The sequence below is a fragment of the Bison bison genome, unplaced genomic scaffold (assembly GCF_000754665.1).
Source record: "Bison bison bison isolate TAMUID 2011002044 unplaced genomic scaffold, Bison_UMD1.0 scf7180017864527, whole genome shotgun sequence".
In the NCBI taxonomy this organism is placed as follows: Eukaryota; Metazoa; Chordata; class Mammalia; order Artiodactyla; family Bovidae; genus Bison; species Bison bison.
The window spans coordinates 11,084,884-11,111,240 of NW_011495078.1; the positions used below are offsets into that span (position 1 = coordinate 11,084,884).

General features: G+C 37.4%; 1 protein-coding gene across 1 annotated transcript in view; it reads right to left on the bottom strand.

Annotated features, from left to right (window-relative positions):
• The window catches only part of TM9SF2 (transmembrane 9 superfamily member 2), a 51,922-nt gene that overhangs the window by 20,758 nt on the left and 4,807 nt on the right, over positions 1 to 26,357 (bottom strand). The window contains exons 2-7 of the mRNA XM_010831490.1: positions 13,950 to 14,017; positions 12,148 to 12,241; positions 8,637 to 8,764; positions 3,416 to 3,545; positions 1,989 to 2,113; positions 991 to 1,102 (exon numbers count right to left, since the gene is read on the bottom strand). Coding sequence (XP_010829792.1) covers positions 991 to 1,102; positions 1,989 to 2,113; positions 3,416 to 3,545; positions 8,637 to 8,764; positions 12,148 to 12,241; positions 13,950 to 14,017 — 657 coding nt within the window. The remainder of the gene's footprint in view (positions 1 to 990; positions 1,103 to 1,988; positions 2,114 to 3,415; positions 3,546 to 8,636; positions 8,765 to 12,147; positions 12,242 to 13,949; positions 14,018 to 26,357) is intronic.

Consider the following 26,357-nt stretch of genomic DNA (forward strand, 5'->3'; position numbering starts at 1 on the left):
GGGCGGATGGCATCACTGACTCGATGCACATGAGTTTGGGTGAACTCCAGGAGTTGGTGGACAGGGAGGCCTGGCGTGCTGCGATTCATGGGGTCGCAAAGAGTCGGACACGACTGAGCAACTGAACTGAACAGTATCTAGTTACTTGTATTTTTTAAAGTCTTGTTTTAAATCTTAATTGGCAAAGGCTTATTTTAAATGTTATGATTTAGGAGCTCTATTTAATTATTTCAGAAAATTGAGTGGAATAGCTTACTCTTGATTCTCTTTGATGCTATCTATCTACATCTGGGACATTTAACCAGATCAAAGTCATAACCTAGGCACCCTTAGCCTCTAGCAGGTGTCACCCACAAGGAGCTCTTAATATCCAGAAGGAAAGGCATATTATTTACTGCACCAGGCTTGCAAAATTACACATTATATGGGGACAGTAAACGTCACAACTATATTGGATTGCCAAAAGAGTTTATTTAAAATAGAGGTGGAATACTGCCCAAGATTCTCATGCAAAAAACTTTACTTTCCTCCTAATAAAACCCTCCAGTGAATGTATAATAAATCATCTATTATCAGGAAATTCTTCATTTACAATCACACTCAAATCCTGGTTTCAAAAATGGTGTCATTTCCCCAAATGTTTGTTGCAGTGCTCACTTTGGCAGCACACATACCAATGCTTGTTGGGTATCTTGGATATCTTCATACCATCCTTTATGCCTCTTTTCTACCTTTTGCCTTGTTTGTATCTCTTATGGCTTAACATTTTTAATGAGGTTCAGTTCTCCAATTCCCTATACTTTTTATTTAAATGAAGACTTAGTTTTGAGCATGATTATGTTGCCTGGTGCACTGACAAACTATTCCAAAAATCAGCTCATTAAAAGCTTATCTACTTGACAAGCCTGATCATTAATATTTTTAATTAGTTTAAGTAATATGAATTTAAAATCAATTTCTGAGTTACACTAAAGATAAAATCACACTCACCTCAAAGTTAATAGAGTAAGTATAGGCAACTTTGATCTCCCCAGAAGCCTTGTTACTTATATCCATGGGGGGTCCAGAGCAGTCTGGTTTATCTATATGGGTGTGCTTGAAGCTGTGAGAAGAAACATTTTGGCAAGATGCTGATGAAGTAGTTTTTTAAAATGGAGTAAAGGTTAGAGATCCTGTACATATTTCACAACGCTGCTGACAGTCAAAAGTGATTCAAATCACACTGAACTGTACAAATCTTTACTTCATATAAAGGGCTTAGTTATACATAACCGTTACTCAAACTATTACTCAAATAAGAACCAAACTTTTGAAAACAATACTTGAAGAGCACCTAAAGAATCTTCAAAGAAATCAAAACAAACACTGAGGAAGTGTAAATTAACTGCCATCTTATGGTATGCATTTCTTTACCATTAGTAGCATGGGAAAATGGCTATATCAGTTGGTGTTGGGGGCAGGGGGTGTCATGGGGGGAAAAAAAAAGAATACTCAATTAAAAAAGCACCTCCCAAATAAATGATAGGTACGTTCACACTAAAAAAGCTGGTAATTTGAAGAGATGCCCTTGCAATGACTTGTCACATACTGGCATCTAACACTTCATGAAGACTTGCATATGACACACTAAGCAGCTCATCTGGGCCTCTGCTTTTCCACTGTAAAAGGGAACACGGGCCTGAGCACTCATGTTCTCCATGCCAGGCTAACACAGAAAAGGTGTCAAAAAGTGACTGGAAAACAAAACAAGAAGGCATCTTGGTTTGCCTACCACCTACTATGTCAGGAAAACAAATATTTATATGGTTTCTCTGGACAACCCATTACTCAACAAATCATGCTAAAGGGAGTTTTAGTAAAAACAATTAAAATACCAAATTATATGTCAGAACATTGATTAAAGAAAGCTAACTAGGCCCAAAATATTTATTCTTTGGGTCTAAATTTCGCTTACAGTTAATTATTTTTTTAATCTATTTCACAGTTACCTTTTTGGTTCAAGTTTAGCAGCCACTAATCTTGCTCCCATGGATCCAGTCTCAACTACATGGTAATATATTTTGATGTCAACATGGTTGAAGATGTAAAACGTATCTCTTTCATGGAATTCTGACTGTGGAACACAACTTAAAGTTAGTGTTAGAACACTGGCTATCAAAGAATCAAAACATAAAACTTTAAAATGAGCCACACCATGCAGGAAAATTAGAACCTAGACAGAGTTTTCATCTTTTCCATAAAAATGAGTAAGTTTTAAGCTTAAACTCCCCTCCCTTTTTTAAAAAAAATTGAAGTATAGTTTAACTAAAGTACAATGTTGTGCTAACTTCTGGTATACAGCAGTGATTCAGTTACATATGTATCTCCTTTCCCATTATAGTTTACTACAAAATACTGAATACAGCTCCCTGTGCTGTACAGGAAGACCTTGTCGCTTACCTAGTAGTTTGTATCAAATAATCCAAAATTTCTAATTTATCCTCCTCTTCCCTTCCCCTTTGGTAACCATAAGTTTCTTTTGTTTTCTGTCTGTGAATTTGCTTTGTAAATAAGTTCGTTTGTATCATTTTTTAAGATTCCACATATAAGTGATATTATATATTTGTCTTTCCCGTCTTACACTACTTACTATGATAATCTCTAGGTCCATCCACGATGCTGTAAATGGCACTATTTCATTCCTTTTTATGGCTGAGTATTATAATATCCCACTATATGTGTGTGTATGTCTGAATATCATTAAGAGGTTGATATTCAGGTTATATTCATTAAGAGATTAAACCAGGTTGACCTCATTATACAAACTTGGATATATATTCCCCAATAATTTTGACTACTTTCTCAATTAATGCCTTTACTTTTTTTTTTTTTTTAATCATAAAAGAATGGCCTCAAAGATTGATACCTTTTTAAAAAGGTGTATGTAATACCCAAACTTTTGCAATACAATATTCTATGGACTCAACTTTGCAATACAAATTTCATGGACTTACAATGAGGTATTTCTGGTAGTCCACTAAGAACATTTTTTTAATAGAGTCAGAACATACAAAGTCTAAGCCTGTAGCATAGTATTTAGCATATAAGAGACAATGCCAGTAAATGTTGAACCACATCTGAATTATTTAGTCCCAGAGTTATAAACTGCAACTCAAGTATGGGAGTTCCTTGGCAGCCCAGTGGTTAGGACCTGGTGCTTTCACTGTGGTGACCCAGGTTCAATCCTTGGATGGGAAGCCACAAGCCTTGTGTCGCAGCCACCCCCCACCCCCCAAAAAGACTGAGCAGTTGTCCTTCAGAACATGAGAATAGTACTCATTTGATGACTATAACAATTTGTGTTCAGATAAGGACTGAAGCCTTCTACCAAAAAGCTTATTTTAAAAGTAGCAGAGTTAGTTTATCAGAAACTTACGTTAATAACACAGGCATCTTTTGCATGCCCTTTATCTGTAATGTAACAGCCAATAGGAAATCCAGGATTACAGAATCTCTGACTATCTTCAACTTCATAACACCACGTTACAGGCATATTATCCACAATCCTGTGCACGGAAATGAAAGTCAAGTTACAAACCACCAAACATGACTAGGAATTACTCACCAAATCTGTCATCACTCTGTAAAATTTAAATGTCTAGAAATGCCTTAAGGTGTCAAAACAACACACAAAAAATTACATAGAATGTGGTATTTCATAAGTGATAGTATTATGCCAATATATGACACACTATAGTGAGAAAAAAATCTTTATAGCTTTCTTGAAAGGGAGTTTTATAAGTTAATTTACTGCAATCACTAACTTAACAATGTCATTATCTAGGTACCTAAGTATAATTTATCTTCAGTAGAACACTCAAAAGCTCTAAATAGGTATGAAACAGTATGTTTAGTTTCTTGGGAACAGCTTATGGAACAGTATAGAAAGAAATCTTTTATTAGTCAGATAGTTCAATAAAAAAGGAGAAGAATATAATTGCAAGATATGGGGAAATATTTAACTTGAGGGCCAGGTGAAAAAGTGAAAATTACAGTATCTATTAAAACTGTGTAAATCCAACTTATGTCTAAATGAAAGGCTGCTATAAAGCTAAAGAAATAAATCTTTCAAGTTCTATAGTGAAAAGAAACTTTTTTAAGAATAAAATTCTGTAGTACTGTATAACCACATTAAAGTCTGAGCATGGGGCTCCCAATGCCCAGAACACACCACAGGATACAAATAAAAATAATTACTAAAAATATACTAGCTCTATTACAGTCATAAGACAACACTCCAGGGCATGTTTTATTTGTTAATTAATGTATGCCTTAGGAAGTAAAATTATGATTCTATATTCACTCAAGGTATACATTCATGACTTAATAAAACACATCTCGTCACATTTAAATGCTATTTAATAGTACCCAATGTACTAAATTTAAGAATCACCTACACTATTAAGTTGCTTATTATTATAACCAGCAGGCTAGCAGTTCCCATGAAAAGACTATAAACTATTAGAAGCATGAAAACTATGTTATATGATATAAATAATTCAGATTTTCAGGAGGCCTCAAGAATCAGTTAATTGCTTCAATTTTTTAGACAATGAAGTTCAATCAATGAATGTATACTGCTGCTTCTGCTGCTAAGTCGCTTCAGTCGTGTCCGACTCTGTGCGACCCCATGGACGGCAGCTCACCAGGTTCCCCAGTCCCTGGGATTCTCCAGGCAAGAACACTGGAGTGGGTTGCCATTTCCTTCTCCAATGCATGAAAGTGAACAATGAAAGTGAAGTCGCTCAGTCGTGTCTGACTCTTCGCAACCCCATGGACTGCAGCCTACCAGGCTCCTCCGTCCATGGGATTTTCCAGGCAAGAGTACTGGAGTGGGGTGCCATCGCCTTCTCTGGAATATATACTAGCAATATATTAATTGTAATATCTTTATGCTATCATATCAGAGAAAGTACTGTATAACATTATAGTGCTAGTTAGAAAATGAGAAACTAAGGTGAATATCCTAAATTTACCATTTATATAATGCCTTGATATACTGGTTGGAAACAAAAAAAAAAAACAAACACCAAAATCCTTGGATATAAATGTATAAGTTCAAATCATATAATTTTCAATTACTGCCTTGCTAAGTTAGAAAGTTGTAGCTACTGAAATTTGTAACACCAAAAATATTAAAAATACTATTTTCAACTAGTGAAAAAGAATATGTAAGACAACTCAGAAAATTAAAGCTTGAATAACTGGCCCCAATTTTTCATCATTAAGGGATGCCTTCCATGATTCTCTACCTTTACAGGCTCCATCTGAAACACTTCTATCAAACTTCATTTATTAGTAACTGCTATTCCCAATAAATTAATGTCTAGAGTTTTCTTTTTTAAAAACTTCTAGAGCTTCTGATCAAAATGAAATAACCCATGTTGCCACAATACACCCAAAAAATTGCAGCAAAAAACAAAGAAACCTGGCATTTATGTTACTTTTGGGGCTTCCCTGGTGACTTAGATGGTAAAGAATCTGCCTGCAATGCAGGAGACCCAGGTTCAATCCCTGGGTCAGGAAGATCCCCTGGAGAAAGCAATGGCTACCCACTCTAATATTCCTCTTTGCCAGCCAACTGAGATCCAGGATTGGTACTCACTAGACTAAAGTATCTTCAAAGACCCCTTTCTGTCCAATAAGCCAGAGTCTAGCGATTCTATGATATTAATAAAAAATGTAAGTACTTTGATAACTAGTTAAATAAATTATGCTTTTATAAATAAAATATCACAAAGACCCAAGTATTTGGCAAAACTTAGGGAAAAAGTATAATCACAGGCCATGAAAAGAACAAGGATTTAAGTGTCTATTGCTGGCATCAAAATATTTACTGTTCAGTCTCAAGAATCAAGAAGTAGCTTAGGTTACTGACAGAGCAAGCCAAGAAATCCTCAGATTATGTTCTAAAATCCCAAATAAGAATTAAAAGTATCCATCAATTTAGATATGAATATTAACTACTGTTAATTAACTGTTCTCTATAACAAGAATAATGAGTTGGTGCACTAACAAATAATCAGGCATTTTAATCATTCAAAAGGTAGTATGGCTAAAATATTATAGAGGAAGAACTACAGATCAGTCATATGATGGAATGCTATACAATTACAAAAAGAATGAGGTAGACATAGATCTACAGATGTGCTTTACATGGAAAAATGCCTGTATTTTCTTAAAATGACCAATTTGCAAAATTGTGTGCAATACTGTGTACAATATTTCAGCTGTTATTTTAAAAGGCACACATTTTTTTTTATATACCTACATATGCACAGAAATCTGGAGACATACATGAGGAATAAACAGTGCTGCTCCTAGGGAGCAGGATAAACGAAGCTGAGAGTAGTAGAGAACACTTTATCATCCATCTTTCATATTTCTAAAGGCTCATGATATTTTATCTCTGTCAACTCTGTTACCTGTGCTTAAAATCAAATTACACAGTAAAAAAACTCTGGAAGTCAAAGACAGAAATATACTCAACTAATGGTTCACATGAATTCATCAATATGAATCAATATTTTCCAAATGTGTAATGAACTGATTTAAGGACTAAACCCCATTGCCTAGATTTACCAGACTGTATATCTGTGATATGGCTTAGATTTTTTTGTTAATGGATTCAAACTTGAAATTATAAACTTCTCTGACTCAACAACAAAAATCACTGTTCACCAGTACTTTTCCAGTTTTTTTTTTAAGAAGAATAGCTTAAGTTTGCAACTATTTTACATTATTTATTCTTGTTATTAAGCATACTGGGATCAAAACAATACCTACATTAATTGCATCATAAATAAGTTGAAAGTATTTCTAAGTACTTTATTATAGGGAAGCAACAAAGGAAGAACTGCTTCTGTTATCTTTAGGAGCAAGACTCTAACAGTATTTTAAGAACTGAGGGTAAAGGAGACAGCTAAAAAATCATCCATATGCCCTTAAGAGTCATTCTTTCATTCATTCAACAAATGATCAACTGTCAGAGAATATGGAGATGATAGGGGCAAATCTGAGCCTTAAATATGATTCTGTAGGCTGGAAAGAACAATTTGAAGCAAAAACACCAAGGGAAACTTTTCAATTACTTATGAGTCAGAAATGTATCCTAAGTTACATTAACTCAGCAATTAAGCAGTAATCTAACAGTAGCCTGGAGAAGGCAATGGCACCCCACTCAAGTACTCTTGCCTGGAAAGTCCCATGGATGGAGGAGTCTGGTGGGCTGCAGTCCATGGGGTCAAGAAGAGTCGGACACGACTGAGCGACTTCACTTTCATTTTTCACTTTCATGCATTGGAGAAGGAAATGGCAACCCACTCCAGTGTTCTTGCCTGGAGCATCCCAGGGACTGGGGAGCCTGGTGGGCTGCCGTCTATGGGGTCGCACAGAGTCGGACACGATTGAAGAAACTTAGCAGCAGCAGCAGCAGCAACAGTAGCTTAGAGGAAAAATGCTCTTGGCTTACCAGAAACCAAAGAAATGAGGAGGAGATGGAGGGGACTTTCAAGTTGCCGTTTGTACTGAGGGTCAGATAAGAAAGAAGCTGACATGGTGTAATGGGCAAGTTTCCTTCCTTCTAACGGAGCTCTGCTATGGGAAACTCATTTCTACGTGGTTCAGGTGTATTCTACCCAGGTCTGGCCAATCAGAGTGAATCCCTAATCACAGACTAGTTGGTGAATAGCATGGGGCCCTGGGTTGCTCCTCTCCAGGACTTCTTTGCTGTATGTGTATGGAAGGGAGGATGGGGAGGAACCCAGGAGGCAGGAGGGAATCAGAGGTCCCAACCATCCTACTGAGTCATGGGATTGGGTCATGTCCTAACTGAGATCAACGAGCGAGGGCAAAGGGGTCAATCTGAGATAGCGACAGGACCAACGTTCAAGACAGTATCCTGTTCACCACCTCCAGCACCGCATACTTTTTGGAAAAGGTAAAACGTATGTAAACCATGTAGACCATAGAATACGGCATTTGCTGAAAATTTATCTGGAAGAATAACAATTGGTTATCCTTGAAAAGCTGCACTTTTGAAACTCTTTTTTAATACTGTTTGAATATGGTATGGTAGGTAAATAGTACGTGGGAAGGAAAAAAGTTTTAAATGCTTTTTTATTATGATGCAAACTGCTAAAACACCTCGTTAATGTTACATCATGCTTATAAAATAAAAAACATTACACAGAATACAAGGATTTTTATTTGAAATATATGCTATTTCTCAAAAATCAAATTAAAGTTAATTTTTTTCCCCTTATGGTCTTTTTCATGGTCCACAAGTATAAAATAAAGGTATTTTTCTAAAAGTTTGATTCAGGTCCTTTCCCCAGGCATAAATACACTCCTTTAAACTACACATCATTAACAGAAGTGCTCTAGGTACCAGGTCTATGTGCCAAAACAAGCAGCAGACAGCACAATAATCTAAGCAGAGTTCAACGACGACACTTTAAGCTGTCAACCTTAGTAATCCTCCGGCAAATAAATGTGCTACATTTTATTTAGTCCATGAAGTAATTTACACACTCAATGAAACAGAAGCTTCTTCTGTGAAAGGAAAAAGCCCCAAATCCCAAATTTCCATGACTTACCAGTGATGCTGATAATTCAGTAACATGCTTTTTTTCAAGAATTCTAACTTTTGTTTGTCTTCAGCTTTCTCTGTATGGTATGTTTTTGTACAAACAAGCTTACACGTCTCCTCCTTCTTAAATGTAAACTGTATTAAAAATAAAGTGGAAAGCAAATTAAAATAACCAGGTCCTTCACACCTATAACATAGAGTAAAAGCAAACCATTCTCATTAAGAGCATTAATATTGATAATAAACATAAAAGCTCCTCATAGCTCAATCACATTTAAATTTCATTCTTACTGTTTCTCTAAAAACCTGTCATCAATATTTCTTTTGAAAATAAGTTTTTATCTTTGATAATTCCAACTTACCGATTTTTAAATGTAAATGAGCCCTCAGAGAGGAAAAAACCCACATGGAGAACAAAACAACACCTGTCTCTCCATAGTAACGTCTCCTACGGCTTTCAAGTAATAAACAGACAAGTTTTTATGTCTGTATATTCATTCAGTGGGTATTTGTTAAGTGCCTCCTATGCACCAGGTGATGGGCGGTTCAGCAGTGAACAACAGACTGTGATGACATGAGAAAAAGCCAAATCTGGCTATCCAGAATCAGTATAAATGTGATTCTTTTTACTCACAACTGAAAAGACTGTCCATTTTCAAGATGTCATGAATAATGAAGTTCAAACAAAAATTGACAATTTTTTAAAACAAAGTTTAAAAACTAAGTAAGGAGTCCTCCAACTCTGGGGTTGAGGACTTATTTGAGAGCATGAACACATACACACGTATTATTCACAACATATTGTATCATATAGGCTTACTTTACCAGGGGCTACTTAGGTCTTAATTTAACAAATCTATTTCCAAGTTTTTAGGACTCTGCTTTTGCTGCTTTTTTCACCCCACCCCCGGGTAGTCACAGAATTCACTCCCTTAACTTGCTTCAAGTCTTTTGCTCAAATGTCACATTCTCAGGTGAGACTTTCTCTGGCCTATTTAAAATTGCAAATTCTAAAAAAATAAATAAATAAAATTGCAAATTCTCCATCCACCTTCTTCCTTGATTCATCTTCAACAGTTCTTTCATCAGCAACAGACACGCTATGTATTTCAGCAATTCGTTTCTTTCTCCCCATCAGAACACAAGATCTACAAGGACCGAGATTTCTCTCTCGTTCACACCTAACTCAGTGCCCAGCATGTGAAAGGCATCAGCGGCTGTGTTAACTGAGTGAATGCGAGTGGTCAGATGTGAGACTTTCTGATCCTATGATAGGTAGCTCCAGCTTCACCTAATGCATAAGATGTCCTGCACTGTTTCTTCCTGACCTCAACAGAAGTCATAGATAAAAGACGGCAAAGCAAGTTTGGGGTTTGTTCTGTTGCTGGCTGTTACCACTGCTCTTACTACAGATCTAAAATAAGGCAAAATTCTTTGAAAATAATGGATAAAGAATCAATACTGAAATCAATACTGAAAAATATGTCAATACATTTATGGTTGGCTTGGGGGGAAAATACCTGATATTTTAGTCTATGTTTCTGTTAACCTATGCCTTGATCTTAAGAAATGCCTGCTCTGTCTCTTTAAGAAAAAATTTGAAAAAAAAAAGAAAAAGAAAAAATTTGTTTTAGCACAAATCTTGATCCTAAAAAATTCTAGAAAACTTATAGAAAATGTTAGGTGCATATTCTTTCTCCATTTTAGAATGCTCCTTCTGTTCTTCTATTTTACCTCAACTCCTAGGACAAAATTAAACCTGAAAAGCATTAGGCCTAAAAGAAGGATTTTTTGCATAAGCCAAGGCACAGTCTTTATATACAAAGAACCCTGAGTAGAATCCTACTAAAGAAGTAATCTGCCTTTAAAGTCTGCACCAAAGGGAACAAAACTTCTCTATGGACCTGAATATTCTACTGTTTACTGTCAGAGACTCTGGCTGCCCTTCAAGTTCACTGACAGTGTTCCTTACTGATGCTCTTCCCACCTTCCATCATTTCCCAAGGTCAAGGCATATAAACAGAAAGATGGGGCTGAGAGACTAAGGGAGGATTTTCAGGCAGTTATACAATTTATATAAAACCACTCTCTGCTATAAAAAGAATGTGACAATTCCCAAAGTAATCTCAACATACTCACAGCAGGGAAATGTCACACAGTTAGTGTGCTTGCCCCATTCACTATCGCTCATGTCCATATATTCTGAGTTCCTTATTTCCTAGTGACTTCATCTCATCAGGCATTCAAATCTGTCTGAAAAAATTTTTAATTTCTGGCATCTTTGCAGTAGAAAATCTCAAAATATTTTAAGATGACATACTCATGGTCGAAAACTATCAACCTGCAGTGAATTAAACTTGTACAATTATATGTGTTCCTCTCAGTGCTGCATGATGGAGACATAGTGTTGGGGTAAGAGGTTAGTGGGACTAATCTAGGCATGAGGATTTGCTGGACAGATGCTCAATGTAGTAACTGCCAAGGGAGATGGATGGTGGTGCTCAGAGAGCAAACAAGGAAGGAAGCTAATCATGGAAAGAAGGGACACCAAGAGAGGAAGCTGTGAGGCTGGGGGATTAAAACCCGGGGTCAAGTTACAGCCAGTAACATGCGTGTGCTCAGCACGCACAGACGCCCAAGCAGAAAGTTAAAGAAAAATGCACAGTGCAGAACAGTATTTTAAAACATAAATACACACATTTAATTCTATTTATATGTGCTCGCAAAAATGGAATATTTCAGGAAAGGTTAACAAGAAACTGTGATGTGGAACAGGGCAGAAGAGAGGAGAGAAACTTACTTTTCATTTTATATTCTTTGTACCATTTAGCTTTGTATATGGTGATATATTATTATTATAAATGAGTTTAATTTTTCTAAAAGAGCTCCATTATACCTTGTGCAGCAGGAGAGCAGATATATATATATAAACTGAACAGGGGACTGTGAATTCAGAATGATAATAGGCTTAAAAGATAACAGATTTAAAAGGCAGACTAATTCTGGATGATGATGAAGTACATACACAGAAGAGAATATCTTATATTGTCCTTATAGCTTGGTTTAACTGAAGTCCTAAAAATGCATCAAAGATGTACCTCAAATATACCTTCACTGGTCAAAATAGAATTGTTCACTTCCCCACAAGCCAATGGGAAAGCTGAAGCAGTGCTCTAAGCGCTAACAGGGAAAATCTAGGAATACTGTTCCCAAAGAGGAGGAGGGTAGTATGGAGAATCATGACTGAAGCGGGATTCTGGATCCCTCTGCAAAGTGAGCCAGGGGGTCTGAGCACTCTTATCATTGACAATACTGACTGGAGGAATGTTCCCTAGGACAAACTTACTCATGACATATTGTGAAAGGGGAAGGATCTTTTTAAACTGTGACTTTAGAAGTTATTTCTGGATGCAAAAGAGAAATGAATTCCTTCTTAGTAAATTACCACAGGCTTTTGTGTAAGGGGGAGAGGGGGAAAGATGCATCTAAATGACGTTTATATAACACTGTATACAAACCTTATACGGTGATGGTTCAATTCTTTCCCCAAATAATACCTGACCCAGATTTTCAGATGGCCGTTTTCCTTCTGATGCTTGGCAAAAATCAAACCTGCAGACAAGAATATTTAAGCTTTTAAGCGAAAAAGGAAGCCATGAGATACCAAACCCCTAGCCAGCCTAGAGGACAGATTAGGTACTATCACTCCAGCAGCTCTAGTAGATGAATAAGAAATATATTCCTACTCCAAGTTCCATGTACCACATCTCCTCAAAACAAAACAAAAATCGGAAAATTATGCCTTATAACACTTTGATTTTCAAATAATACTTTTATTAAGATATAAATGATAGAATTTTAAAAATTGACACAGTACAATTTATTATTATTCATTCCAATGATAAAATTATTTACATCCTATTCTTCAGAGGAATTCTGCATAACTTACCTCCCCTTGTTATCTTTCTAATCCAGATATTCACTTAATGACCTTTCAAGATGTGTCAAATTTACATTTACATCTGTCAAATTTACCTGTCTCATCATGGCCAACACGAAAAGCATGGCCAGACAGACCCTCTGAGAAAACAAAAGTCGTGCAGAAGCCATGACCAGTCAGCTAAAAGCTTTTCTCTATAATTTCCTGATATTACTAATCATATTTGTTTGAACATTACAGCCAAATTTCAGCCCTGCTATAGAACAGTAAAGGGCAGTACTGTGTTCACTACGGTTGAGACCAGCACAATGACTACAGACTAGTTAGAGCCGTAAGAGGAAGATGAATCTGGAGTGATAAAAACTAGAGCTAGGAAGTCCCCTAATGAAGATTTTCCATCTACTGGATGTAAGAGATCCACTGAGTTTTCCCAAGAATATTCACAAAGATTTAAGGAGAGAGATTTGTTTACTTAACAAAAACTAGGAAAAAAGTCTCCAACAGTTACATAAATTGTGGTCCATTCGCTTATGAACTCTGTATCCTCCTTTTATCCATGTTTAAGATTACAAATTCTCATAGGATTATCTTAAATTTTTGTGTATTTTTCTACAGTAAACATTTTTTTTCAAAACTTAGATAATGCAGAAATTTAGAAGCCAACGAAAATTCAGAAACTGTATTTTACACCCAATATGGTACACAGTGCTAAAATTAAAAAAAAAAGTATATTTATGCAGAATTTTTTATAATATCCCAAAAATAGAAATAATGAAATATTCATAAACAGAGAATTAGTGAAACAAAGCATAAATAGACTTCACACGATCTCTAAAAAGGGATAATAAACAGCTACTAACAAGACTGAGGCAGCTGGGTATTAACATAGAAAACTTGTCCACAATAGATTCAGTGAGAAAAACAAGGTGCAAATAAAATATATAAACCTACTTTTATTTAAAACAAAAATGTGTCAGGTACATTAGAATATGCAGAGAAAAAAATGCAGGGGGCAGACAACAAAGCAGTTTTTCCTGGGGACTGATTATGTGGGACACAAGGATTTTGATTAAAACTATGTGGGTTTTTTAACAATCAAAAAAATTAAAGAAAGCAAGATGGCTATTTGTCCATCAGGTAAAAAGGAAGTCCACGGTCCACAGTTTCAGTTGGTGTTGCAAAGCAACATCAAGAGACCACATCCCACGTTGTAAACCTACTTCAGAAATAAAGAATACCCCCTTTAAAAATGTTTTCAGGCCCTGTACATTTTTAAAATGCGTGTGAACTTACCACTAACTGTGGAAAAGTAAAGTTCTAAATGCACAAAATCCTGATGAGACACAAAATTTCGTATGAAAACCAAGCCGAGAAACTTACGCTGTATATTCATAAGGAAGAACAGATTCCACTGAGTCAAGCCTGTTCACGAATAGTTCTATTTCAGCCTGAAAATGAGAAAATACAGAATGAGAATATAAGCAACTGGAGACCAAAACTTAGGTCATGCCTAGAACCGAAAAGGAATTTGACTTTTGAAATGTGAAATTTTATGATATCCAATTCACTTTAAAGAGTTCTCTTATAAATCCATGCACTGAGTAGATTTATATGCATTTAAATTACAACGAAATAATTCTGAGCGCCAAAGAATTGATGCTTTTCAACTGTGGTGTTGGAGAAGACTCTTGAGAGTCCCTTGGACTGCAAAGGGATCAAACCAGTCAATCCTAAAGAAAATCAGTCCTGAATATTCATTGGACAGACTGATGCTGAAGCTCCAATACTTTGGCCACCTAATGCGAAGGACTGCTTCATTGAAAAAGACCCTGATGCTGGGAAAGATTGAAGGCAGGAGGAGAAGGAGACGACAGAGGATGAGATGGTTGGAGGGCATCACCAACTCGACGGACATGAGTTTAAGCAAGCTCTGGGAGCTGGTGATAGACAGGGAAGCCTGGCGTGCTGTAGCCCATGGGGTCGCAAAGAGTTGGACATGACTGAGTGACTGAGTGACTGAACTGTCTGGCTAGTTTTCAGCTGCAAATGTCTCCAATATTTTCTAAATGTTTTCAATATGTTCTAAAATTTTCTAACAAATGTAATAAGACATTTAAAATAAATCATTCACCACATCTATATAGATTGTTTTTTTTAAATCTGGTTTTCATGTCCAGTTTCATTCTGTAGCAAAGATAATTTTTAAACAATTAAAAAAAAAAAATTCTCACAGCATTCAAGCATTGAAAAAATGTTGTCAGCAAGAAGAAAAAGAGAAATGGATGCAGCCAAGAAATATTTTGAAAATAAATTTGACAGGACTTTGATTGCTGTGTGTGTGTGAGAGAGAAAGAGAGAGAGAGTTAAGATAAGAGTTTAAAAATGTCTTAAGTTTAAAGACCAGAGACAAATTACTTGTCCAAGTTTCTGATTTGGACAAGTTAAAAAAAAAGGACACCAGAAGAGGATTAGGTCTGGGGGAAGAGATCATGAGTTTGCCTTTAGATATGTTTTGTTTGAAGTGCCTTTGAGATATCTAAGTGTAGGAGGATAAACAGTCATGGCATTTATTTTTAAAAATCTGAAGATATGAATCTGAGACACATTTTTAACTAAGCTGAGATACTACTAAACTTGGGCCAAAAAATTGCAAAAGCTATATATAACATCTGTGGATCTTTGAAATGTGAAGTGGTTATAGCCTTTTAAAAAGCAAAATATTAATACATAAAATCTTCCACCCACCACTCCTACTTATGAGAACTTACCCCTAGAAATAAAATCAACCATGCACAAGAGACCATATATAAGAATGTATATTGCAGACTTGTCCACTAAAAAACTAGACACATATCACAGTATGCCTATTGATAGAAAATTAGCTATTAAACATCATCGGACTATTAAAGAAATAAAAAGAAATGCCAGGTAGGTTAACAAATTTTCAGATCAACTGTCCTAGAAATACAATCTCATGCTCTTAAGCAGACAGCAGATGGACAACGACAGCACGGTTTAGCTTTGGAGGACAGCTTTAAAGGATCAACTTGAGAATGCTAACTACAAAGGCAGTAACAGAGAAGAAATTCATGAAGACCAAATAAAGTTTAACAACAGGGCAGAAAGAGCAAAGCTGAATGAACTGCCTAGGAAACCTGGGCTAACTTAAAGCCACGCCTGCCTACAGAAGCTCCCTGAATTTCTCCAAGGCATATCTGAAGTTCCATAGAACCCCACATAACCCTCTCCCAATAGTGTGGCTCACTGTTACTCAGGACAGAATTCTTCAGTTGAAAATGTCAGTAAGTAATTTGTGCTCTGAAGTACTTTTGGTGCTAATCAAAAACAAACAAACAGGAGCTGTTTACCTGTATTTTAGAGGCTCAGATCACTATGGCTGCCTCTCTGACCATGAGGCTACCTGCAAGTGCATAAAGCCACATCTCCCATTTTGATCTCATTTACTAGCGCTGTCAGCAGTCCTCTATACCTGTCAAAACCCCAAAAGTGAGACAAGATGTTCAATGTACAAAAACTAATACACTATCATTGAAAAAATACCAAAACAGTGGGCAAGAGTAGACCTCTGGGGCCTCTTTGCCTGGGTTCAAATTCCAGGCTCCACTATTTATCCTTGACTAAATTATTTAACATCTCAGTTTCCTCATGGGTGCTTCAGTTTCTTTATCTGCAAAATGGGGATAATAGTTATTTATCTCACAGAGGTATAAGGATTTAACATTTACAAAGTACGTCAAACAGTGCCTAATACATGAAGTGCCATGAATCTGTTATAATAAAAAAAACAAATAAATGTAATGATACTCAGAATATGGAATGCCCAAACTACACTGCACACCCACTAAAATGCTCTTCCAGTATTCATGATCAACAATGGAAGACATCAGCCTCTATACACAGTACTGGAACAGTAGCACATAAACTCCCTAAAACTGTACTCAAATAAAATGACAACTCAATGGCAACACTGTCTCAAACACAAAAAAAGGTTAACTGTCTCCTTGTGTAAAATATTCAAGAATGTATCACTGGTCATTTTGGCTAAGAAGACAATTAGGGCATGATATTTTAACCTTACAGATTGAGTAATTATCACAAATATTTGTAACTGTTTTGAAGGCAAAATTTCCAGGTGACAGCTTACTCTGCCAAAATAATTTTCACTAATTGTAAGGGGGTCAACACCGCTTCATAGCAGATATACCAGAATACTTCATAGGTACACCAGAATCCAAGCACTCACTTAATATTATCTTATGAAAAATAAAAGCTCCTAAAAAGTTAATCCAGTTCACATCTTTACATTTCTTTCCAGGAAGGAATGTAGCTACTATATTCTATACAACTTTTTATGTTTTGAGTCTCAAAATCCCCAGAGCCACATTTTCACCACAGAAGCTAACTTCCTTGTGCTACGATTAAGTACACTCCTTACTCTCGACCTTGTTCAGTACAAAGTGATTAAAAACACAGACTCTGAAGCCAGGCTGCCTGGGTTTAAATCCTGACTCTGACATTTACTAGCTGTGGATCCTGGACAAGTTGTTTCACTTCCCAGGGCCCTGGTTTTTTCATTTGTAGAATGAAGGTAATAATCTCTGCTACAAGTGGTTTCTGAGAAGATTCAAGAACAGAGCCTGTCACAGAGTACTATGTAAGTATTATCAAGCAGCAATGTCCAAGAGACTTTAAGCAATGATGAAAACAGCCTTATTTGCACTGTCAAATTCAGTAGGTACCAGTCACACGAGACCATCGGTCAGTCACTTGAAATGTGGTCAGTGCAGCTGAAGATCTGAATTTAAATTTTTATTTAAAATTTTACATTTAAGAGGTCACAGGAGACTAATGGCTTATATATAGGACAGCATGGTAATGGGAAAAAAAAATAAAATGTTGCTTAGTACCCCTTATATAGCCTTTAGTCATGACAAACTTTTCTTTACCTGGAAAAATAACTCAAATGTTAGTCTATCCCAGACGTTGGCAAATTTTTTCCCCCAAAGAGCCAGAGAGTAAATATTTTAGGCTTTTCTGGACAGTCTCTGCGATCGTAGTGCAAAAGCAGGCACGAACATTACAGAAGTGAATTAGCCTGGCTGCAGTCCAGTAAAACCATTTACGGGCACTGAAATGTGATTTTCATGTAATTTTCACTCATCTCTAAATATTATTCTTTTAAAAATTTTTTTCTAATCACTTAAAAATGTAAACACAATTCTTAGATCAGGACCCTACAAAACAGAAAGCAAGCTGACTGGACTCCTAGAGTTCAGCCCCGAGCTCTGTTTTCCAGGCAGTTTTCAATGTTCTTTCAATGCCCATCTTTGGAAACCCAAAACAGGGCAAAAGGTTCAGAGATCTGATGCCATTAAAAAAAAAAAAAAAAAAATTAGGACACTGTTGAAGAGCATATAAATTTAGAGTAAAAGTTTTTTCCATTTCCACTTAATGGATGAGGCAAGATATTTTCCTAGTCTATGATGTTCTCTCTGAAGTTTCATGGTACATCTCTTGGCTGTAGGATTATAAGACTGAAGGAAAACCCTATTCTCATTTTCTGACTTCTCTCATCTTTCCTTTGAGTCTTAATCTTTCAAAACGGAAAGGTCTTAATCTTCTGAATTGTCATATCTCCTTGATCATGCCAACTGCTTTTCACAGGACCTTGCCCTACTCTCATATCTTTCTTAAAAGGTGTACCATTGAGAATTATAGGCAGAATTCAAGATACAGACATCAAAGTTTCATATACGTATAGGATGACATTGTTACTTTTCATTAGCCTTTCTGGCCAAAAGCATAAATTCTTCAATGGCACTCTTCATCTCTTTTTTAAGTTTTATAACTGATAGTTTAGAGCTCATCACCTCAAAGATAAACTTTTTAACTCTTTTCCTTCAAATATACTTTCTTAACTTACCCATGACCAAATTTACTACTCTTTGTTTCATATAACTTTAAGAGAGCTTCTGGAAGTATATTCCCAGTGGCTTTTTATTACTACAAGAGCTTAAACATTTCACATCTTTCTTTTTGCAAATTTAAGATCCAAATTAGCCTCAGATACTTCTGGAAGTCTGTCTCCCCTTTTACCATTCCCCATGGTTTATTCTCCAAGCCAGGCTTCAACAATACGTGAACCGTGAACTTCCAGATGTTCAAGCTGGATTTAGAAAAGGCAGAGGAACCAGAGATCAAATTGCCAACACCCGTTGGATCATCGAAAAAGCAAGAGTTCCAGAAAAACATCTATTTCTGCTTTACTTACTATGCCAAAGCCTTTGACTGTGTGGATCACATCAAACTGTAGAAAATTCTTAAAGAGATGGGAATACCAGACCACCTGACCTGACTCTTGAGAAATCTGTATGTAGGTCAGGAAGCAACAGTTAGAACTGGACATGGAACAACAGACTGCTTTCCAAATAGGAAAAGGTGTATGTCAAGGCTGTATGTTGTCATCCTGCTTATTTAACTTATATGCAGAGTACATAAAGAGAAACACTGAGCTGGATGAAGCACAAGCTGGAATCAAGACTGCTGGGAGAAATATCAATAACCTCAGATATGCAGATGACACCACTCTTATGGCAGAAAGCGAAGAACTAGAGTCTCTTGATGAAAGTGAAAGAGGAGAGTGAAAAAGTTGGCTTAAAGCTCAACATTCAGAAAACGAAGATCATGGCATCTGGTCCCATCACTTCATGGCAAACAGATGGGTAAACAGTGGAAACAGTGACAGACTTTCTTTTCTTAGGCTCCAAAATCACTGCAGATGGTGACTGCAGCCATGAAATTAAAAGATGCTTACTCCTTGAAAGGAAAGTTATGACCAACCTAGACAGCGTATTAAAAAGCAGAGACATTACTTTGCCAACAAAGGTCCGTCTAGTCAAGGCTATGGTTTTTCCAGCAGTCATGTACGGATGTGAGAGTTGGACTATAAAGAAAGCTGAGCGCCAAAGAATTGATGCTTTTGAACTGTGGTGTTGGAGAAGACTCTTGTGAGTCCCTTGGACTGCAAGGAGATCCAACCAGTCTATCCTAAAGGAAATCAGTCTGAATTTTCATTGGAAGGACTGATGCTGAAGCTGAAACTCCAATACTTTGGCTACCTGATCCTAAGAACTGACTCATTTGAAAAGACTGATACTTGGAGAGATCGAAGGTGGGAGGAGAAGGGGACAACAGAGGATGAGATGGTTGGATGGTATCACCGACTCAATGGACATGAGTTTGAGTAAGCTCTGGGAGTTGGTGATGGACAGGGAGGCCTGGCGTGCTGTAGTCCATGGGGTTGCAAAGAATCGGACACAACTGAGTGAATGAACTGAACTGAACTGATGGTTTACTCCCTACTTCACTCCCCTTTAGGAAACCCACAACACTTTAAATTCCAGTTTAACCTTTTAAAAAAACTATCTTGTCACAACTTTAGAAATCAAATTCACTGGCTTCCTCTAAGTCTACTTTAAGTCTCTGAATCAAGCTCTAGAAGCCAGGAAAATTTCTCTTCTAGACATCCTGCTAGTCTTCTGTTTATAAAATTTAGCATCATTTAAACTGATTATAACCACACTTACTCCATCTCAGGCTAGAGCCCAAAGACTCACACACTCTCCCTCGTTATTTTCTTAGTTGTACATTACTAGTTTTTATCCATCTCACACTTGGCATTTTGTCTAGTATCAACATCCCATTAAATTTACCTATCAACTTTTCCTGATCTGGTAAAGTAGCTTCGAATTCTACTCCTAATAACAAAAATGTTAACATCACCTAAGAAACATATTTCATTCTTGGTTTATGATTTATAAGGATGTCTACAATTTGTGGAGGGCTGTCCACAAAATTTTCCAAAACAGCAAAAAAAAAAAAAAAAAAAATCCTTCCCACAAATCTTTCATCTAAACAAAAACTAACACACAACATACAAATAGAGAACAAAACTTCAGTATGGAGGGAGAATAGAGTTAGACTTCTGGATTCATTTCAAATCCTAGGTCTATTGTTAATAAACATGTGCTTATGGGCAAGTAATTTTGAATGTGAAGAATGAATGATGTAATAATAAAAAAGAAAACAATACAGGTTCATAGTTGTCACACAGTAACTAATAAATTAAATGTCTAACTGGGAGCCCTGGTGGCTCAGCAGCAAAGAACTTGCCTGCCAATTCAGGAGATAGGGGTTCAATCCCTGGGTGACGAAGATCCCCTGGAGAAGGGAATGGCAACCCATTCCAGTATTCTTGCCTGGGAAATCCCATGGACAGTAGGCTAGAGTCCGTGGGGTCACAAAAGAGTTGGACACGACTTAGTGACTAAACTATAACAATAAATGCTTAACTGTAAGCTAAAGATCGCTATTACTGTCTATTATTTAAGAGGAACTGGACCTTCTTCAATCTATATACCTATCAGTGTAGGGATAACCTTGAGGGTTTCTGGGAGAGGCTGTCCCATCTCCCGCTCATTAAAGATACTAAGGACAGTGGCTTCTCATTTACTGTTTATGCCTATTCATTACTCCCTTCTTGGCTATTAGTCTAGGGAAGGGGAAGGTAATAATTATCAAGCACAACTCTCATAATAACCTTATGACCTAGGGATTACTTGCTCTGCTTTAAGACAAAGAAAAAAGTTCAAAAACTGGACTGCTGGTTCAGAAAAGCAAGTAATGAACTGCTGCTACCACTTTTAATTTCTGCTGCTCTCAGTCCTCCATTTTTCTCCTTCTGACACTTTTCCAATTACTTTTACAGGAAAGTTGGTCCATCATTGATATCACCACTAAATTATGGACCTTTCCCTGTCATTTGATGAACTAATCAAACACATCTTGGCTATTCAATTCCTCTTGGCTATTTTTGTAGCACTTTCATTCATCCTACCTTTTTTACATTGTGAGATTTTGAAAATTTAAGACATCTCATTTAAAACATTCTAAGGGAACTTCCCTTATAGTCCAGTGGTGAAGACCATGGCAGGGGGTGAGAGTTCGATGCCTGGTGGAGGAATTAAGATCCCACATGCTCTGGGCATGACAAAAGAATGTTTTTTAATTAAAAAAATTAAAAAATAAAGCACGATAAGAACTGTAAATTAAAATGAATGATACCTTTTCACACAGAATATAGCAACTTACAATATATTTGTAAATATGCTACATTTATAACACTCTATTTTAAACATTGACTGTTACAATCAAACAAGGAATCTCAAAAGTATTATAAGTATCACAAAAATAGTATTACTAGATCTTCATAATACGACAGTAGGATAAATGTTAAAAATCGCAAGAAAGGAGAAAGGAATTAAGACTGCCAGTGAGTGTATGTGGTTTCATGAAGGGCAAAAGTATGCTACAAACATGACATTTGTCTCTAAAAAATGTTAAGTGCACACACAGATAAAACAAACAGAAGAAAATTTAAACAAACGTTGGTTCTAGAGGGCTAAGCGGTGGATATACTGATCATTATTCTTTCAACTCTTCTGAATTTTGAAAATTGCTGCAGTTAAAAGTTGGAAAAAGAAAAGGCTTTAAAGATAAGAGTGGACTTCAGTCATATTATGAAGTGACAGAAGCCAAATGAAAGCGATAAGAAATAAAGATGAAAGAGTAAAATTTAGTGTGGAAACATGTCAGAAGCAGGAAGGATGACTTCAAAAGAAGTAATAAATTGGGGGGAATACTAAAATTTGCAATGCATGTGAAAACCAAAGAACACTTACAACGACAAATCCTGAAAAACCATGAGAAATTCATTCAATCAACACATTTATTCAAAGCCCATAATGTCCTGTATTAGACACTGTGAATGCTATAATAAAATAAAACGCATGAATGCTTTGCCTTTTAAAGACTTTATAATCCAGGTGGGGGAGAGAGGGCATTCATTGAAGGAAGTAAAAGAAAAAAGTGACAAAGCTATTTACGTGTTCTGGGGGTAGCTACTGGGAGTTAGTTTTCTAAATCTATGGGATTTAGTTTGCTTTTTTATTAAAATGGCAATCGCTATAAGAGAGCAGTATTTGATTAACTTTAGGGTCATTTTTCATTCTAAACATCTTTATTTCGCATCCCTACATTAATTAAATACATTTCCATCTGGAAATTTGCCTTGGAGATCGCCAACTCCTGAAGAATCTTAAGGTTACTTTCAACATCCCCACTTTCAGACTGCCCCAAGATGAGTTATTACAAGCATGAAAAGTTGTGACAACATAAGAAAGGTACAGAGTAATCCTAAGCAAGACTGTAAATCCTAAAGCAAGACACAGACAAAACAAGACTGATTACAATACCACCCTAAGAAATCTTTTATGAAAATATTTTTATAGAGAGTTCTATCATCTCCCTTCTAAATCCTTCTCCTCCCAAACGTACAATTTTATTTCTAGTCCCCATCTGCCCATTCCACTTCTGACACCAACTTTGGTCACAACTGCTGTTGCTAAGTCGGTTCAGTCGTGTCTGACTCTGGGCGACCCTACGGGATTCTCTAGGCAAGAATACTGGAGTGGGCTGCTATTTCCTTCTCCTTGGTCACAACTACACCCTACTTTATGGCTTCAAGGTACATCTTGCTATAGGACCGAATTTCCCATTTCCTTGTTCCTTTGTTTTGATTCTGCTTTTACAATTGCCATCACATGTGTCCCATCTTACACCTACTATTGTTTTTCAAGGTAGAGGGAAATCTCAGGGAAGAAATTTGACTTTGGGGACTTCCCTGGTGGTCCAGTGGTTAAGAATCTGCCTGCCAACGCAGGGACACAGGTTTGATCCCTGGTCCGGGAAGATTCCACATGCCATGGAGCAACGAAGCCTGTGTGCCACAACTACTGAGCCCGCTTCGCCCTAAAGCCTGTGCTCTGCAAGAGAAGCCACAGCAATGAGAAGCCCATGCACCACAATTTATACAGAGTAGGTCCTGCTCACCACACTAGAGAAAGCCTGAACGCAGCAATGAAGCCTCAGCACGGCCAAAAAAAGAAAAAAAAGGCACTCTGTACAATGATCAATGCAAGTGACCAGTTACAAAAAGATCGGAGATACCAAGGTATGTGTGCACACCCACTAAGTCATGTCTGACTGTTGTGACCCCATGGACTATAGCCTGCCAGGCTCCTCTGTCCATGGGATTTCCCAGGCAAGAATACTGGAGTGGGTTGCCATTTCCTTCGCCAGGGGATCTTCCTGACCTAGGGATCGAACTCCTGTCTCTTGCATCTCCTGCATCAGCAGGTGGGTTCTTTACCAGCTGAGCCAGTGGGGAAAGCCAAGGTATAGCCATAGGAAAGGAAAACTATGGAAGCTTCAACTACTTTAATATTGGAGAAGTCCATAGTAGGAAAATGTCTAAAGGAGGAAAACCTTAACTCGGATGTAATTTACAAATCCCAACAGACGTGCTGGAATTCATAAATTCTGAGTTACCTCACCAACAGGGCCCAGAAGCTACTCTCCTAGATCCTAAGGTTCTTTCTCCACTCCTCATCAAAAAATAAAATTTCAACTTTAGACTGTATCAAAGGAAGGAGCAGACATATAAAATGTGACTGGTTAAAAACTGATTACGTAGGTAAAGAGCTTTTTGTTGTAAGTGCAGCAACTGTGCAAGTCCAGGATTACAAGCAGCTGGGCATCTGCAGGTGGGGCAGCAGAAGAGGTACCTGCCCGGCCCGCAGACCCAGGAGGATTCCAACGTGAAGAGCCCAGGCTTTGAACTCACACACTCCTGGAGCCGCAGCTTCAATTCGTCCTGACTAGAGGGCACTGCATCCTATCCAGCCTTCAGGGTCCCCATCTAAAAACCACAGGACTGTTCTGAGGATCAACTAAGGTTAATACACACCTGGCACACACAAAGTATACAAACTGCAGTCTCTATCACTGTTATTAGTAAAGGGCACTAAATAAGAATCAAAGGTCAGAGTAAGAAGAACTCTCTTAGAGAAAAATACATTCACCAATTTCTCACAAAGCTTTTCATAGATACTTAGTTAATTTTCATGGCAACAAAGAATGGCCTCACAGAGCGCAGACAGGCAGGAGCTACAATTAACTAGAGAACAACACTGACTAAGAGGGCGTGGTGATAGTACACTGCAAGCCAGAGTCAAAGCAGGGGTTTCCGGAACTGGGCTCTGAGGCCGAAAGAGCACAGACCAGTTTCTAGAACTTTTGTGTGTCTGCATGTGCAGCACATGGCTACGGTCTTGTTCAAGAACACACCTCTTGCAGGGCTTCCTTCTATGGAGAGCCAGAGACAGTAGGACCGTATTTTATCTATATCAATCATGCCTGCTTTCCTAATCCTAGCTTTCACATCCACTATAATGAACAACCACAGCTTTAAAACAATTTCATGCAAAAAAAAAAAAAAAAAGGAGTTTCCTTCGTGGCTTAGACAGTAAAGAATCTGCCGCAATGGAGACGCGTGTTTGATCCCTGGGTTGGAAAGATCCCCTGGAGAAGAGAATGGCTACCCACTCCAGTATTCTTGCCTGGAGGATTCCATGGACAAAATGGCCTGGCGGGCTACACTTAATAGGGTCGCAAAGAGTTGGACTCGACTGAAGTGACTGAACATGCACACACACGTGTAAATATTTTTTCTTTAAATATTTCAAAATCTCCAAACTGTCTCTATGGTCAAGTTAAAACACGTAAATGAATGTTCATTCTTGTATCTGTTCAGAACATTTAGAACTGTTTTCTTAAATTTGACTAATTCTACAATAAAATGCAACTGCTCCCAAAATAACAGACACAGAATTTATTAAAAGCTTCTAAAAATAACTACCAAGAAAGGATATTTAAAAGTGAGATTCTGATTTTTTTTTAATTAAAAAAGTTGTTTAATTCAAATTTTTTTTCTTAACCACTAGGGGGTACATTTGGTCATTTCCCCTTACTAGACAGGAAAGAAAATCTTAAATCTTTCATCTAAGACAGGAAAGAAAATGTTAATCTTTCATCTAAGAACATCACAAGCCATTAAATAATTGCTTGAAAGTTAAAAGCAGCAAGGGTGAACTGCTCACTAATCTTCAGCTATTAGTCATTAGAATGCCACTCAGTACACTTAAGTGAAGTCGCTCAGTCGTGTCCAACTCTTTGCGACCCCATGGACTGTAGCCTACCAGGTTCCTCTGTCCAGGGGATTTTCCAGGCAATAGTACTGGAGTGGATTGCCATTTCCTTGTCCAGGGGATCTTCCCAACCCAGGGATTGAACCCGGGTCTCCCGCATTGTAGACAAACACTTTACCATCTGAGCCACCAGCGAAGTCTTAAAACTCAGTCTAAAGCTAACTGCACATTTTACCCTGTGAAGATCTATTCACTCTTGACCAGGGCTTATTCTACTTATTGTTGTCAACACATTATCCCCTGAGTTTAAGAAAGTAAAATGCTAGAGGAAAGGAATCAGATCAGATCAGATCAGTCGCTCAGTCGTGTCCAACTCTTTGCGACCCCATGAATCGCAGCACGCCAGGCCTCCCTGTGTATCACCATCTCCCGGAGTTCACTCAGACTCACATCCATCGAGTCAGTGATGCCATCCAGCCATCTCATCCTCTGTCGTCCCCTTCTCCTCCTGCCCCCAATCCCTCCCAGCATTAGAGTCTTTTCCAATGAGTCAACTCTTCGTATGAGGTGGCCAAACTACTGGAGTTTCAGCTTTAGCATCATTCCTTCCAAAGAAATCCCAGGGCTGATCTCCTTCAGAATGGACTGGTTGGATCTCCTT